At 43.5% G+C, this 18,189-nt stretch overlaps 1 protein-coding gene across 10 annotated transcripts in view; it reads right to left on the reverse strand.

The window, feature by feature from the left end:
- Positions 1-869: 869 nt before the first annotated feature.
- The window catches only part of GRIA1 (glutamate ionotropic receptor AMPA type subunit 1), a 326,518-nt gene continuing 309,198 nt past the window's right edge, over positions 870-18,189 (reverse strand). For 7 of the 10 annotated variants that reach the window (XR_004056470.1, XM_030927900.1, XM_030927892.1 and 4 more), the window contains 2 exons: positions 12,631-12,765; positions 874-3,719 (listed from right to left, as the gene is read on the reverse strand). Coding sequence is in view for 8 of the 10 variants with exons in the window: in XM_030927900.1 (XP_030783760.1) it covers positions 3,519-3,719; positions 12,631-12,765 (336 nt within the window). In the remaining 2 variants the exon portion in view is untranslated. Of the gene's footprint in view, positions 3,720-12,630; positions 12,766-18,189 lie in introns of all 10 variants that reach the window. The other 3 variants (XR_004056469.1, XM_030927894.1, XM_030927896.1) reach the window with 1 other exon arrangement.

An 18,189-nucleotide genomic window follows, 5' to 3' on the forward strand; every position in this document is an offset into this window, starting at 1 on the left:
CTCAATACATGGCAGCCTGTGCTATGATAGCCATTATGACCATTGTCCAAGCTATTTGACAGTAAGGCAACCGAAATCATTTTTCTCTGCAGTCAGCTGGTGTTAAATGCTTTCTCACTCAGAGGTACCCTAGATGCTGCAAGGTGTATGCAAACAATGACTGTAGCTTCACACAAACCTGCCAGTTTCTCTTCTTTCTCCCAACCCTTTTCTATTGTAGTAGTTATTGTCCATGCTACTGTTTGAGCTTCTCTGTTCATTTATTTTAGACCTCTGGTCATTGTTAATATGCAGTGTTCCTTGAAAAAGAAAATACTTGAAGCTGTTCTTAATCATTGATATCTAAGTATCAACAAATGTCAGATCCTTTACAGAAAGCCATTTTGCTTAAGGGGGAAAAAAAGCTTCTAGGCAAGAATGAAGTTTGTGGTGTCTGAGGACCAAAATTATCCTCTGGATAATCTAGACTTATAAGCATGGTCTAGATTTAGTTCTGGCTGTGACTTTGTGCACATCACAGCTATATCTCTCCAGTTTGGGGATGTCTGGGAGATGTTCCATGTGAACCATCCAGTTCCCTAGAGGTACTGTGATGGCTCCAAGTCAAGCTCTGGGTTTTATGCAATTGGAATTGTGGTTCCTAGAAGTCAAATACCACCGTTTGCCTTTTGTTGTTGCTGTGGTTATCCTATTTGGATGAATAACTCACAATGTTCTAGTTAAGCTGAAATGACTCAAGAGCTGTTTGTGAGTTAGAAACAGTGGTCACAGTTAAAAACCTACTAGTCTTAGGCTCTGCAATAAGGAAATAATCTCTAGAGCCCCGGCTTCCGAAATGGCACAAAAATGGAATGGACAAATATGAAAAGTAGATAATGGATCCACAGTGATTTAATATTTGGTGATATTTTCATTTTATGCAAATACCAAAAGAAAAAAAACCTGGCTATTTGAAAGAAAAACAGGAACCAAAAAAATATTTAGTGTTTGATCAAGCAAGAATCCTTTCACACATCTGCTAGGAGAGTTAAAACAAATATAGATGTTAAATAAAAGGCCCAGGTACCAAAGAGCAAAATTTAATGAAAGCCAGAACTGTTAAGTATGGATTCCTGTTGAGAAAAATGTCAGTCTCTTTCAGAGTTTCCCCAATATTCTATTTTTAAGAAAAGTGTAGTAAAAATACATAATACAAGTTAACTTTTTTCTTGCTTTTGTTTTCCTTTCATTTCTCCATTGATGAAAAAGCATATTTCGCCAGAGTCTTGGACCCCCTCATAGCATAGACCCTCATTTCTAGCACAAACAAGTCTCTCTTTATCCGCTCATGTTACTGGTGGGCTCAGTAGCTGGAGAGGTGTCTTACCAGGCCAAAGGCAAAAAGTCTTTGAAGCATGTTGATGTTAAAAGGTTATTTCCAACTCTTCCAAGATGCAGACACCTTAATGGTGGGTCACTTAGGATTCTGCAGTGGTAGTCTGAAGGCTGAGAAAAATCTTGTGCAAGGGTAGGGGCTGAGGGACATCAGATGGCAGTAGTGAAAAGCAATCATCCATCTTGAGGGTCTGGTTTCATGAACCATGCCCACATTGACACGCGAGAGACTGAACAACAACACTTGAGTCGAAAAAGGGAAGAGTTTGATTTTGGAAGGATTCTTTGCTATGGCTGATGACAGGAGAGTGGAGAGATATAGAGATGTTGTGGGTCCACCAAGAGAATCCACCGAAAAGCCAGTCAAGCTGCACCTACCCCTAGATAGGCTCCAAAACCTTTAGCATGTCAATTGCTAATGATAACCCCTAGCAGAGAAAATTGGATAGAAGTAGGGGGTAAGGGAACAAGCCAGAGCACGGTTATCAGTAAAAGCTAATGACACATGGCACGCACTGAATCATGCACCTAGGAGAGTGACTGCTGGAGAGCTGGAAGCCAGTTGCACCAAGAATGAGAGTTGGGATCTCCAAGAAAGCTATGTATCAGGGATTCTCACTTCCAACCAAAGTTGCACTCACCCTGGGCTTCTCTCTATAAACCCTGCCACTTCACCAATCTTGCTTTAGTTCAGCTTTGTAGCCCCAATCATAGGTATATTGCAATACAACGTTCTCATGCTGTCTTAGCTGGGGGAAGGTCAGCCTCCTTGGGTGAGAACCTGGGATCGAAGGTCTTAAGGTGCCCTAAATGTCATTATCAACTTAATCCATCTCCCTATACGTCTTCAATTATTTCCTGGGGTATCTCACTTTCTAAAGATGATAGAGCATTATCTGGCCACATGCTAAAACAACACTTTATATTAACATAAAAACCCAAGTTCTTTGCATGAGCATAAACTTCATATGTATTTTCTCAAACCTAGGATAGGGCACACCATGGAAAGCTCTATTTTGTATGAACTTTTGATGAGGCTTCCTCTTCCAAAATTATTCTGTCACCTTTCTTTCACACTTAGCTTGCATAGCATTGCTCCCCATGTCAGAGGCTCCATAGAAGATGAGAATCTACCCCACAATGGGTTCCTGCTTAGATACCAGGCAAAGAAAAAGTGAGAATCATGGGCAATATCTCCCTGGCTGTTATCTCTTCCCAAAATTCTGCTTGGTTTAGGAGGCCAAGTGCCTTCAGCTACCAGACTGCCGTTGAGCCTGAGCACACCAGAAGGACATACTTCTCAGGGCCGAGGTTGACTCTGAAGAAATATACCATACCACCTATGGCCTGTGAAATGGCTCTTCCACATTAAAGGAACTGTTTTTCTGATCAGCAGTAACTTGAGGAGTCCTTCTCTGACTGCACATCTGCCCCTGCCCTCTCCACCACCCTCATCCTGAGTTGCTTTTCACCTGTGTTCTCCACTAAATCAGTGCTTAAGCAGTGCCCCACTTGGGGAAGGCAGCCCACTTCTCCAACAATGTCTGTCCCCATCAAAGGCTTGGGGCCAAGGAGTGGAGGGTAACATGGAAAGCCCCCATGGAGAATTAGTTTGAAGGTTGCTTTTTTCCCTCTTGCTTGTAAAGTGGAACAAATATTGAATCTCCAATCTGAAAACTGAAGAGGGATGGGTAAGGAGTTGGGGATAAGAAGAAAGGAGAAGGAAAGGGCCTAACAGAACCTGCAAACCATGGATATTAGTAAGAAAAAAAATTGCACACACTAAGACACACTAACAACTGAATTAAAATAAAACAGTGCAGTTTCCTCATTAGTGTTCCAGTGACTCTACTGTCAGAGACACAGGATTCATTAGACAGGGTTACTCTCCCCTTATTGCAGTACAGTGTTATTTTTTCATCCTCACTTAGCAAACAGAAAAGGGTGAAAGAACATCAAAAAAGGAAAAGGGACAGAAAAATGGTTTTTCAATTCTTCAGGAAAACCTGTTGAATCATCCTTCTTGTGGTCGCAGTGGTTGGTGGTGGTTGCGTTTCATTTTGTTGTTGTTTTTGGCACTGAAGGGTTTGGGATGGGGCTGGGGAGCCCGAGCCTGCTCCCCAAGGGGTCTCCATCTGCTGCAGTTACAATCCTGTGGCTCCCAAGGGCATCCCTGAACTGTGGCTCATGCAAGGAATCGATTGCATGGACTTGGGGAAGTCATGGCTGACCACCCGACCATTCTCTCCACTGCCGCCGCTGCTGGCTCCTGCCCCACTGTTGCGGGGGAGGGTCGATGTCCGTATGGCTTCATTGATGGATTGCTGTGGGATCAAACAAAAACCCTTTTCAGGAGGACCGGGGGTTCTTCCCCGGGTCCTTGGCAATGACAGGTAATGGGAATGAATCAAGACTGGACTTCAAATATAATTCCAACTCTGCTTCCCCATCCACCCCGTCTTCTATTCTACAATGCTAATTCTGACTTCCCAGGAATTCAGAAAACTATCACTTGGCTCTGGACATATCTGATCCCCTCTCTTAGCCTCAAGTTGAATGTTCAGTGAGGTGTGTTAGATTGGGTGAGACAGAAGGTCCTTTGTTATTCTTACATTCTGTGATTTCTAAAGGTGGAATATTTCCTTGATATTATTGATTAATGTGTGACGTAGCAACACAACTAAGTGGAAAACCTTCTGGAAATGGGGTTTGGAAACTTGGATTCTAGTTCTGGTTATGACATCAACTAGTCATGTGACTGTACATATCTCCTTAGTATTCTAGAATTTTTAAACCTCCATGTCTATACCATATGATTATCTATGCACCTACACACCATTCAAGAATGGTGCTACCACTTGAAAAATGCTTTGAAATGTTAAAATAAATTGAGAGTGTGATATTGTTGGGTTAAAATGGAAAACTACCTCTGATTTACTTCAGAAAAAATTCTAGCCTACCTCTATAGCAGCATGTGTTAAGGGAATGTAGGACTCGTTTGAATAATACAATATGCAAAATGTAATTGGAAAGGAACATGTGCTAAAGAAAATGAGAATGCATTCCAAAGATTATCATCTGTGCATCAACTGCTTCCCATCAGCATGTAGACCCTGTACTTCCAGACTGATATATCAGATCAGTGCCACTAAGCTTGTGACTTCTAGAATGTCAGAATTCTAGGTCTGAAAAGGACTCCAAGGATCACTCCGGAATCAGATGAGTTAAGTGGGATATTCAAGACCACAAAGTAGGTCTAGAACCATATCCTCTTAGACAAGAGGAAGTGTTCTGTTCAGAGTTCCTTTGGAGAAAGACCACTGATGGTAGGAAATCCAGACCCTTATCTTTTACTGTCCATCTCAAACTTTCCATTAATAAACAATCACAGAATTTTTGAGGTGGGGTTTGGTTTCTTGATGGGAATCAGTATAAAGGAGAATTGTCAGTGGGACCAATCCTACCTCTTCTTCAGGGCACATTCTGTTCTCACTGTCTTCTTGAAGCCTTCCTAGACTACATCAACCTGCTGTAAGTGCTGGCCTCTCTCATCTTGTACTCATGCTGTATACATTCTTTTGTAATGGTTTTGCCTCCAGTGTATAAGTTTTGTCTTCCATAAGAGAGCTTTCTGGAGGAGGGCAAGGGCCATGTCTTCTCAATCCTCAGCTATCCCACAGAGTATCCAGTAAGCAATTAGATGCATAATAGATGCTTTTGAATTTGTCTAAGAAACACCAACCACCTAGGATCCATCTCAAAAAGTCTATGACTTTCTCTCTTACATATTGGCATGATTCTAGTGACCAGAGAAATCAGTCAACCTTCTGTGGCCAGACAGAGATAAACAGGGAAGTTTTGACCCATTTTTTTTCCCCCTGCTATCCTTGTATTACTGGCATTTCTGACAATGTTTTAAAATGTTCTTTTTAAAATCCATGATTCAGACAGATTTGCCCCATATGATGCACCACCCACACTGGTTCTGTCTCCTCCTCAAACCCATGACTTGATTTATTTACATTCTCCCTTGGCTGTCTTCCATTGAAGAGAAAGTGTGACCTGGATTGCATTCTTCTAAGTCAAAGGCCAAATAAATACTACCTTGAAGCTACACCAGGGAAATGTAAAATGAAAATATGATACATTAACAGTTACTTATCCTCATCTAAAACATATTGAAGAGAAAATAACATTTTATTTTTATCTGTGGGAAATATGGAAACTTCTATAGATTAGCTTGGAATGTCTATCATTCATGTTTTTCCTCTGCCACACTCCTTTAATTAAGGAAAAAAACCCACTAAAGTTTATATAGATCACCTTGGTCTTTGTTCCTCGTAAGGCTCACATGTTTTCATAATATTCCATTGAAGTTGTTGGTACTTCATGAATTTGTCTTAAAAGACAAGATGGATAACCTAGTCAACATTGGTGTTTGCTGAAGTCTGAGACAATTTAGCCAGGCATGTAACTAAAAATCTTGAAGGTCACATCATTAGAGTTGGTATTCAAGGAAGCTGAGTACTTCTCAAAAGTCAGTGACTCCATACCCTTGTCATGGGTGGTTACTGCGTTCTTACTGGCTTCTTTTTGAATACATTTATAAAAGTCAGGAGAAATGATAAATGGAGTTCAAACTTTGCAGTGGAAAGCAATGCTTAATGTCAACTACATCACTAGTTCTGAAACTTGGTTGCACATTGGAACCATCCAGGGAGTTTTGGAGAAAAAACCCTGACCCCTGAATCTTACACTAGAGATGCTGGTGTGGTGTATGGCCTGGACATCTGGAGTTTTAAAAGCTCCCCAGGTCATTCTAAAATGCAAGCGAAGTTGAACCATATGATCTAATTTGTCCCTTTTACTTTACAGAGAACCTGATGACAATGACTGACTTGTTTAAGGTAACAGTTATATGTGACCTAGTGATAAGGTGAATGACCTTCTAAATATGATTCTTCCTGCTCCCCCCCTGCCCCCCTGTCAGGGCTAAGCTGTCATAAACTGCTGTCATTTCTCCCCTAGCCTTTGGGAATGTGGTTTTCCCTTATCCCTCCTTGACATGCCAGCCATTCTTAAAGAAAGTTCATCCTTGAGGGTGGTGGTGGTGTTTTTGGAACTGATATTCAGAGACAAAGGGATGAGTAAAAAATCCAACTTAAAGACCCCTAAATTGACCCTTTGGAACCTCATTTCCCTAACAGTGATTGCATCCTAACTTCTCAGCTACTTGCTTTTCTTTTTTTCTTTTCTTTTTTTTTTTTTTTTGGGACAGAGTCTCGCTCTGTCGCCCAGGCTGGTGTGCAGTGGCCGGATCTCAGCTCACTGCAAGCTCCGCCTCCAGGGTTTACGCCGTTCTCCTGCCTCAGCCTCCCAAGTAGCTGGGACTACAAGTGCCCGCCACCTTGCCCGGCTAGTTTTTTTTTTTTTTTTTTTTTTTTTTTTTTGTATTTTTTAGTAGAGACAGGGTTTCACCGTGTTAGCCAGGATGGTCTCAATCTTCTGACCTCTTGATCCGCCCGTCTCGGCCTCCCAAAGTGCTGGGATTACAGGCTTGAGCCACCGCACCCGGCCCCAACTACTTGCTTTTCTAAGAAGAGTGTGCTCAGCCTCTGCACATCATAGAATATCCTAATCAAAGCTTAAACTTCAGTGATGTCCTTGCTCAGGCATACCTGCAAAGCACCAGTGATCACCTGCTGTGAAGGACGCGCCCCTTGAGTTATCAAGTCTCTCAGCTGTTCATTAATTCCAGGAAAATGTGCAAGCCCTCAATTGCTGTAGCTTAAACATGCCCCATGTTAGCACAGCCATATATAATCTTGAAAGGTCAGCATCTCTCATGGGGGTGAGAGAGGCTGGGGATTATTTTCCTTTGGGAGTGAGGTGGTGAATAATACTTTGCTGCCTTTAATATCAGCTAAGGATTCAGGTGCCAGTCTGTTGGCCCAGGCAGAGAGGAGGGGCAGAGGACCTGAGATTTTATTCAATTTGCAATGTGTCTTAGGTTATGTATTTTCTGCTACTACATGACAATTTAAATTAGACCGAAATACTGTGAGCTGCCTGAAGTCCCTCTCTGACTCTCCTACTCTCACATACTACCCTTTTCCCTTAGTCTTTCTGTGTTCCAGTCTCCTTGGCCTTCCTCCCCTTTCTGGGCAAGAGTTCACGTCTTTGGGCCTCTGACACTTGTATATCACTGGTAATTCTTTTTTCCCGGTTAATTCTTTTCATGCTTTGAGTCTGTTAAATATCACTTTCTCAGGGAAGCTGTTCTGACTGCCCCATTCTTTTATCAGGACTGGCCTCTGCTCTATACTTGACAACACTGGGCATTTTTTTTTCACTAACACTCATTGAACATGTAAGTGTTTGCTTATGTTCTGTCTTCCCTATCAAACTCTCAGCTTCTTGAGAAAAGAAGCTGTGTCTGTTTTGTTCTTGACTGTATCGCCAGTGCCGAGTCTTGCCCAGCATGCGGTGGTGCTCAGTATGTCTTTGTGGAAGGAATACCTGTAGGGTGCCTTCCCACTATCTCTGTGACACTTGTCCTGCTCATCACGTGTCAAAGGGGAAAGAGACTCATCAACACCCAGCAAGGGTTTAAATACTACAGTCAGTCAGATGAGGGGAACTGAATGGTAGAGCTACATTTTATTTGTCTTTGTGAGCAGCACTGTGGCTGGGACTGGAAGAACACAGAATAGGTGCTCAAAAATGATCTGCTGCCATGTGGTTGAAGCAGGACAGAGAGATTTAGGAAAAGTGGCTTGGCTGGTACCAAAAGCCTGGGCTTTGTGGAGACCATGTTGGAGGTCTAACTCCTGGTTTTTCAGTTCCTTGCTTGTGTGACCTAGCCAGGAAAAGTTACTTACTTTCTTTGAAACTTTATTTCATCTGTAGGATTGTAAGAACAACCTATTACATAGTTAATGAAAATGTGTAGAAATCACTTTGAACATAAAAGTTACCGAAAAATCATCTTTCCTTCTTCTCTTCCTTTCGTCTCTCTCTCTCTCCCGCCCTTCTTTCTCCTTTCTGCCCCCCTTCTTTCTCCTTTCTGCCCCCCTTCCTCTTGTTCTTTCATCCACGAAGAGTGAGGAAGATGTTTTTAAGCACGGTTGAGACACATGAGAGGATGGCCCTGAACGAGTTTAGGGACTTAAGGCCTTAAGAGTAGGTCAAGGGCGGGGCTTGGTGGCTCACACTTGTGGTCCCAACACTTTGGGAAGTCAAGGTGGTGGATCACAAGGTCAGGAGATTAAGACCATCATGGCTAACATGGTGAAACCCCTTCTCTAGTAAAAATACAAAAAATTAGCCAGGTGTGGTAGCACACACCTGTAATCCCAGCTACTGGGGAGGCTGAGCTAGGAGAAGCACTTGAACTCGGGAGGTGGAGGTTGCAGTGAGCCGAGATCGCACCACTGAACTCCAGCCTGGACAACAGAGTGAGACTCTGTCTCAAAAAAAAAAAAAAAAAAAAAAAAAAAAAAATACTGTGATAATGGAAATAAATGAGAGGGAAAGCTCTCATCAAATGCCCTTGGCATCATCAATTTGGGTCTCTCTGTAAGGTTGGGGACTCTACTTCTGAAAAAAACTAATTGCTTTTGGAGAAGGCTAAACACAGAATAATAACGAGAACTGCAAAACCGAAAAGTCTGAGAGGCAAGTTGAATGCATTTGTCTTATCTCTTTGGATAAGAGAGGAGTTGATGGAGCGTCAACAATTAAGGGCTGGGTTGATTAATAAAGAAAGTATCTTTTCTGCAGTTGGAAGATGGAAAATTCTATTAGGAGCCTCAGTGAGTTGGGTAAAAGTCGCGCCAATCAATGGAATTAATTCTAGAAGATTGTGGCAGAAGACATTGTATTAATGATTCCAAGAGACCCTGATGTTGGCTTCTGAAAAATTTAACATCTTCATTGTAAAGGGAAGGGTGAGAATGTCCCCAAGAAGCTATGCCATGACTCAGTGGCCTCTTTGAAAGATTCTCATTTTAATCTAAATAGTGTGACTTCAGTGAAGGTCAACATGGTCCCTGTTTTAAGAGGATCCCAGGCATTAGCCACTCTGGTACCACCACCTGCCACTGGTTATGATTATTGGGATTCATTGTAGTCCAGAGAAAGGGCTGGATATCCAGGAGCTTTCCTGCTTGGTGGATGACTGGTCTCATCACAGTTCATGAGCACAAACATGGGGCCAAAACTGACCGTTGGATGAAATTGTTTGTAATTCCTAGACTGGGTAGTTTTGATGGCAATACTTGCTTTAACTAAGAGCAGCTCCCTCCCATGCCCTGCTTCATCCTCTAAGATATTTTCTCCTTTGGATACAATTATGCATTAATTTTACTAATACTTACCCTCAGTGTGTGGGATGTCCAGAAAAATCAGACACAACTCCTTACCTTAAGGAACTCACAATCTATGTAGCTTAAGAACCCTAGCTCATGTAAACAGGGACAACAAAAGGAAAGTTTTAAGGAGGATGTATCTGGCCACTGGCAACAACTATTATTTGTAATACTAGTTATCATTGTCATTATTATTTACTGAGGGCTTACTGTGGCCCAGGAATTTTGTCAAGCTCTTTATATCCATTATTTTATACAATCCTTATAACAATTTTATGAGGTATGTAGTACCACTGCCTCCATTTTATAGAAAATGAGGATCAGAGGCCGGGTGCAGTGGTTCACACTTGTAATCCCAGCACTTTGGGAGACCAAGGTGGGTGGATTATCTGAGGTCAGGAGTTTGAGACCAGCCTGGCTAACATGGTGAAACCCCGTCTCTACTAAAAATACAAAAATTCGCCGGGCATGGTGGCACATGCCTGTAATCCCAGCTACTCAGGAGGTTGAGGCAGGAGAATTGCTTGAGCCTGGGAGGTGGAGGTTGCAGTGAGCCAAGATCATGCCACTACACTCCAGCCTGGCCAACAGAGTGAGACTCTGTCTCAAAAAAAAAAAAAAAAAAAAAAAAGAAAGAAAGAAAGAAAGAAAGAAAGAAAACGAGGATCAGAGAGTTATTAAAATCTGTCTAAGATGACACAGTTAACAAATGGAGCAGACAGAATTTATGCCCAGACATTCATTCTCCAGAGCTTCTACTCTAGATGATGATGCTGTACTGTGTCTTAGACAAGCAGTGAGAAAAAAGGAACTCCTATAATCTGTACTGGGCCAACTCTGGGCCTCTGGTTTGAGTCATGATCTATAGTGAAGGTTTTGAGGGGTGGTACAGGTTGTAGTTCCCCTAGTTCTTGTCCTGTTCCCCTTTTTTGCCCCTGGAGTAACCTTTCCTCATTTTGGAGGGTAAGGTAGGAGAGTCTTTAGTCCTATGTTTTGAATGGAATGGTCAAAGAGCTTTGAGTAGGTTCTAGGAGTTCTTGTTTGTTCAGCCAAGCTCCTTGGAGGCCTACATTGGGTTTAGAGTCTGGAGCCCATGCCTTTGTAGTTCTTGTCATTTGAGAGGACCTGAGAGGGACCTGGAGATGGATGAGCTGGTCAAGAGAAGGATTGGGGTGTTCCTAGGTCCCTGGTGAAATGTCATTGAACTTCCATTCCTTAATTGTTCCTTGTTGTGTCTTGGGGAAGTTGCCTTTTAAATGGGCTCTATGAAACAGAAGACAGGGTGAGGGATCGACCCATAAAAAGGCACATGAGTGGGAACATGAGGTGGGGGCGAAGGTATGGAGTATGTAAGGAGAGCAGATTGCTAGGATGTGAGTGGGGTAGGTAGGCTGACAGGGAAATGCTGAATACCAGGACAGAAGGCCCCTAGCTCCTCATGCACAGAACTAAATACAGAATTCCTAAACAGAAGGAGCAAATGCCCAGAAATGTCTTCTCCAAGGGTGACCCCAGAGGTATGTGTAGGATTGAGGGTCCCAGGCAGGGAGACGCTGGGCAGGAGGCTATGTTTGGATCCAAGAAGGGGCTTACTGAGCTTGGGGCCAAATGTCTGTTGAAAAGTGGGCTTCTTAGGGTACATTCTCATAAAGCAAATTCTACCAAGGGATCTTGTTAGTCTTGTCAAATCAAGATAACAATATAGGTCAACATATTACCATGGGTACATTGCCCAGAGGGACTGCACTTCTCTTCTCTTCTCTATCTAGATCCCACCTGTCCTTCTTAATTTTGGCATCTTCCTGGAAGCCTTCTTCAATCTTTCTTCTCTAAATTCCTATAGGCCTTCCTATCTATGCCACAGGTTGCCTCACTGAGTAATTATATTGTGCCCATTCTTTGTGGAAGGTGAAAGGTGCTGAAGATCATAGAATGCACCTCCCTCCTTTCTGAGTCCTCATGATGCCTTGCTCATGGTATTGTTCACATGATTAACTTCCATAAATAATTTCTTACTGAAGCTAAATGTTGAGGGGCCTTGAAGATCATTTAATCCAAACTCCTTTTTGATGCTTGAATCCATATCCTTGTCAAGAGTTATTCATCCTCTACTTGTATACCTTCAGTGATGTTGAAACTTGCTACTTTTTGGGATAGTCTAGCCTTTCTTTAGACAGCTCTTTTAGAAGAGTAAATTCAGTGTATCATGTTAACATTTATCCTCTATCACCTTTAGTCATCTGTTCTTGTTGTATACTTTGGGACTCCATAGAACTAGCCTGTTTTCTTTTTCCACTTGGAAAGTATTGGTATTTTACAGACTACTCTTAAATCCTCCACAATTCTCTTCTCCAGTTCCCTTTAGCTACATTTGATGTGGTTTGGGGTCATCTCACTAATCTGCTTACTTTTCTCTGCACATGGTCCTCTTTGTCAACGTCTATCTCTTAGAGTGGAGCCTAAGAAAAGACTCAATTCACCAGGGTATGGCAAGGTCAGCACAGAGTAGAGGGTAGACATCCTTTCCTCTCTTTTGCAGCCACACTTCTGTTGCAACTTCAGAGAGAATGAGCCTTGGTAGCCATCACTCTTGCCTCTCGCTGTGCTGCCTGTCCATGTAAACTGCTAACTTTCAATCTCACTGACCCCTCTCTGGCAAATGCAGTTGTTTTCTTGGGCCTTGTGTCTGGCCCGACACACCCCATCTTCCTTCCTTTCTCACGGCTGCCTTTGTCCCTGTCACCTTCCTCCTAACAGCTTCCTGCTTTTTGTCTTGTGCTGACCTCAACCACCTGTCATTCCCCACCCTTTCTAGCAAAGGGACTCCCAGAAAACCCAGCTGCATCACAGAACAGGTTAGGAAAAAGGCCCGGGAAGACGATGCCACCTTCATCCGCTTGGATTCACTACGGGATTTGTAGCAGAACTCGATTAAGGCAACCAGCATGGCTAGTCCAAGTCCTCCGATCAGGATGTAGAACACGCCCGCCACATTGCTGAGACTCAGAGCGCTTGTCTTGTCCTAAGAAGAGGAGGAGGGAAAGGAAGGGGAGGGGGAAGAATAAAGTGAGTCAAGAGACTAAAGACCATCCAAGCAGCAGCATATTTACACACATACACTCAACCCCACACCCTCTTTAACATTTGCAATGGCTGAATAGGCTATTTATTCATTGACCAAATGTTAAACATTCCCCAGGAAAAAAGTGTGTGTCTATGTGTATTTATAAATTTTCCAAGCCTGCCTGATTATGTTGAATTTGTAATTACAATTCCCCACTCCTCAATGCCTTTTCTAGGGTGAGAGACATCACAAGAAATTTAAGGCAGCTTCTACCAAAATTTGCACCTTTGAGCTTACCCCATTCTTTCAGAAAACCATGTCCCTTCCTTTTCAGCTTGATTCCTGCCTCCCCCCACCGCATTTTCTCTGTTGCTTGGTAACGCATTGGCCTCGCTCATTGTTTATGTCTCTGAGCATTTTTCTGAGAGTTGGTACTTACAATGAACTTTCCCCTAGATGTGCATTCGATTTCAATTTAATAAGACAGTTATTGTATGTATAATAAAGACCAACTGATATATATGTTAACTTACTGCTGTGAGTGCCAATTTAGGGGGAAGAAAAACTAGGGGGCTTAGAATAGTAAAAAGGCACTGAGAGAAAAATGGCTCTATTAAATCTTAATAATTATGCTTAATTGACACCATTTTTCCTGTTGGAGGTGCTTGCTAAAAACACTGGAGGCAGACCCAGGTGGCTGAATTTAGAAATCTCTGTTGCCTGCGATAAAAGATCTTACACTGGTTTGGGAAGAGCAGGGTCATGAAAAGGGTGCTTCATTCCTAGGAGTCTGAAGACAAGTACTCATGTCTAGTAGGAGGTGGCCAGAGCTCACCCTGTGGAGCCGGAAGAAGGCCACTGGTCTGCTGAGATCATCCCTGAGTTCTGTCACCTCCAGTGGGGTTCAAAAGTGAAAGTCTGAGGGACAACACTTTCCCAAGTGGTGAGAACAATCAAACACAGCTGACAGTCATGGTGAGAGGTAATGACGCAGGAAGCGGGGCGAGTTGCTCAGTCAAACTCTTGACACAGGCAGAGGAACATTTTTAACTATTAGAATACTCATTCCTAGATGTCATGGCAGCTCTAAGACCTTTGTTTATATTGTTTGTTCATGTACAATAAATGTCTCATTGAATTAAAATGAAATGCATGCCTCAGTTGGCACAGGTACACACCATCGTTGACTAGTTGGTGGCACTGGATAGGATATGGCCTTTATACCTCTCCATGTGTTCCTTTTCAGGTGGGAATGTAGGTGTGCCATGCAAGGGGTGGCCTGTGTTGCCCTAGAGACTTCGACTGACATTTACCTGTTAGAATCTGGGCATATGGAAAGGAATCGCTTATTGACTGATAAGTCAGTGACCTCTGCCTTGGTTCTAGCTGGTGCATTGTACAGGATTCAGCAGGACTGAGCTTGGGGACTGTAGCTGGCAAACAGCAGCATCCCTTCCCTTCCAGTAGCAGCTTTGGCCAGCAGAGCTGTAGGATTATCTAAAGCATGCCCCCTTGGTGGCTTCCTGTATCGCTAAAGCAGATGGCTCTTGAATATAGGTTACACTTGGCAAGGCATAGCCTGGCTTTGGAAGCAGTAGAAATGATTATTCAAAGGACTCAAAGGGGCAAAATTTCTCCTGCTCTGCTGTAATGACCTGACAAGGGTAATATGCAAAAAATGAGTTCAGTGCTTGGTTCAAGAGTTGGCTGAACAAGTAAATTCCCACTTCACATGATTTTTAGAACACTCAAAATGTCTCCCTGTTTGCTGTTCAGAAGTCATGTATTTCTTCCTCTGGAGAGTAACGCTTTAGAGTCCTTGGGGGATTACAGTTCACAGAAGTTCCTATAAAACTCTTCTGTTTAAACAGGGGTAAGGGTAGGGTTAGGAGGCGTGTATTATCCCCTCAAACCTTAGTAAAGAGTGGTGGACAGTGGAGCTCAGAAGGAGTAGGTACAGGGACAGGCCTGAGGGCAGGTGGAAAACAAGAAAGCTGGAGGCTACTGACTTCATGAGCTGATCAGTGTTTCCATACCCAAAGCACACCTTGCCCCTTTGGTCACCAAGCTGTTTTCTTCTTGAGGTTTACCTTGGTTGTGGATGGCCTCCAAGGACAAGGGAGTGATGGGCATCTTTTTCTGTTACTATCTTCAAAAGACCCTAAGAGGGTATCTGCCTCCCTGACTAACAAGGAGGAGCATTCACTTCCAGTATATCTAGGAAGGAAGTGGGGTGAGATCTTCATACGGATGTGGTGTGGAAAGGCATGTTCTATATAAGCAAAGAAGGAGGGTCTAATGACTGACTATGTCTGGAGGTGAAGAGCATCCTTTATTTTAGAAGAAGGTCTCTGGCCCAGGGAGATGGCAATGTGTGTGATGGGGGATACATCCTTTACAAAGAGGACAGCTAGATGGTATAGGAACTGCCACCTTTTGGAGGATGCACAATGGCATTTATCACTATTTATGCTGACACAGCTCTGTAGTAGAGGAATCAGGAAAGACCTCTGGAATCAAGGGAGAACCTGGACCCAATTGCCACCAATATCACAGGTTAACACAACCACCTAAATTCAGATTTATTTAATAGGATGTGGGATGAAGGACTGGTGTTGGTGTACTCTTAGTCCACATAGTTGAGGAGTTTCCACTTACACAAGATGTTCTGATTCCCCTTAAGCTTGTCATTAGCTTTTTGATAAGATCTTTCTAAGGAGGCCTGAGGCCATGGTCTTCTGTTTAGTTGCCTTTACTGACTTTCTTTGTCTCACGGTGTGGGAATAAAATGGGACGTCCTGGGGCAGGGACAAAAATCCCTTTTATTTGAGGACCACAGCTCTGGTTCCTCTGGTCCACAGCATCCATAAAAGAGGCAGCTTCCTCATGGATCTGTGTACAAACACCTACTCACATTTCACAGCAACACACTTCCTAGCTGTGATCAGGGACAGGGGAGAGATGGAGTTTAAGTCTTCTGAGCACCTCTCAGAGCACCCCGTTCTTCTATTCCATAGCAGCTGCACACCCCAAAAGCTAGGCAGCTTGTCAGTGGGGGTGGAAAAGTCACAACTCATCTCCCGCCAGGAGTGGGGAAAGAGAGTGACAGTACCAAGAAGAGTGACAGGTGAAAAGAAAAATAAAACTCTTGTCTTGCAGAATGGCTGGGCTTGTTGCTATGGTGATGAATGGTGACGAGTGGTGATGAGACCCCCCCCACTCATCTGTTCTCCTTAACCTGTTGTCTTGATTTGCTGTCTCCCTCGTACGGAAAGGAGATTTCACCCCCATATTTCTCCTTGTTCTTCCTACATATTGGGGGACTGTCTCAGTCTCCTTCTGTGCTTCTGAGTCAACGTCCCTTCCAAGAATGTAGGACTGATTCATGACGAGGTCTGAGCTAGGCCTAAGGCAGAGAGACTCGAAGCTTTCTTTATGGACTAAGCAGAAAGCTCTAGGGAGAAGCCAAGGCTTTTGGTTGTCAGAGCAGTCCCTTCCACTGAGACTGGTGCTGCCTGCCATCAAGACCTGCTAACTCTGGACCAAGCTTCAGTTTATCCAAATGCTTCCATTCCTTCTTATCCTCTTGGAGAAAGTTTAAACTCATACAAAGCAAAAGCACAGTTTTCTTCTCTCTATGTCCTACTGAAATTCCATACAATTTTCTGTTATGCTTACATCTGGATTTTTAGAGGCAGCCTACGTGCCCTCCACATGCTGAATCTGTAATCTGACTTAGCCTTTTGGGGCCACAAAGAAAGGTCTACCCATTAGCCTTTCTGCTACAGTAGGCTTTCTCTTGGACTTTTTCAAAACTTGTATTTTTGGCTTAAGGACCATTTCCCTGAGCATTTGACTATTTCCTGGGAGTGAAGGCTGAGTGGTTGGCTAGGCTCACTCATTAGCTAAGACCAAAGTGAGAAAATTATGAGGAGGTGGATTTGGTTCAACCAAAGGAGGAGCTTTTAAATAAACAGAGCTGTCCAAAGGTGGAATGCACTGCCATAGGAAGTGGTGAGTTCCTCAAACATGAACACATTCAGGAAGATGACGACGAGGTCATCTAAGGAATTCAAGCACTGAACACAGAACTGGACCAAATGACCTTTGACACTTGTCCCCACTCCCAAAACATTTGAGGCACCTAAGGAGTTTCTAGAGGGTCTGGGATCATGCCTTTTAAAAATTCTCCCTAGAGACTAATACCTTTAGGGAATGCAAAAAAGGAGCTCATGTTAATTGGTAACGTCTGCTGTTCCATTTCCAATCTAGGCCAGTTCCCTAGCCTGCATATTTTCCCCAAGAGCAACACAGGATGGGAATTGGCCCATTGTTCTAATAATTGGCAAGGCAAATACTCTGAAAGTGATGGTTGTGGGGGTGGCTCTTCTCAGCAGTGTGTGCTCAGGGACCGGCTGCTGTACAATGCACCGCAGAACATCCTGACTCAAAACAAAATTGCATTAAGGAGATGACGTGGCTTGTGGAGGGGAACCCAAGGACTGGCTGAGGCTGAGGCCTCTTCAAAAGGGGGAGATATTTTTCATAACAGAAGCATCAGTCTGAGGGTAACATGGGTGTGCCCACAGAAAACCTTCACTCTGAGTTGAATATGTGCTTGGACTACGCATTGGTGAGTAGGGGTCTTGTATGTTGGGAAATTGTCCCCAGAGGTGTTTCTGGCTCAAGGCCCAGAAGACAGTTTTAAAAGAAACACTTTTGTTTTTGTCTAGTCCCTTTCTCTAGGGCAGTGATGGGAAATTTAAGGCTTTGGGACTTTGGACAGGATCCAGGGTGTTCTGACATTCAATCTCTGATATGGATAACTGCTGTATGTTGGACGTATTATCTTGGACCACACATAACTCCCAGAAGATTCACATAGAAGTCACGGGTTCTCTCCAGGCTGTTGCCTACTGTGCCTCGTAGAAATCGGGAACCCTGACCCTGAGCAGGAATATAGCTGGAGCCCAAAGTCTCTATGGCATGGGGGCAATGGAATGACTTCTGCATCTCTTGGTCTCAATGTCACATCCCTCTGACATTGCCCTCCTGGGGTGTCTTTAGTGCAGGAACATTCAGTGGGAAGGGGAGGGAGCAAGTGGAGTAGAGCATCATTGTGTGAATTCCCAGATCCTTCCAGGTGGCCAATGCCCTTTACCTGTGAGAAGGGCAGGGATGGGGCTTGTCCACAGTGTGTTTTCAGTCCTTTTGCCTTACAGGCCTTGCTGACAGTAGGGGCAAGAAAGTGAGTACATCCAGAATGGATGGACTTACCGTGCTGATGGTGAAACATTGTGGCATTATATTATAAAACAAGGCAGGGTGGGGGTGGGGGCAGGAAATCTAAGCTGAATTCATGCCCAGCTTTGTCACTGAGTC

The sequence above is a fragment of the Rhinopithecus roxellana genome, chromosome 3 (assembly GCF_007565055.1).
Source record: "Rhinopithecus roxellana isolate Shanxi Qingling chromosome 3, ASM756505v1, whole genome shotgun sequence".
NCBI classification, from domain to species: domain Eukaryota; kingdom Metazoa; phylum Chordata; class Mammalia; order Primates; family Cercopithecidae; genus Rhinopithecus; species Rhinopithecus roxellana.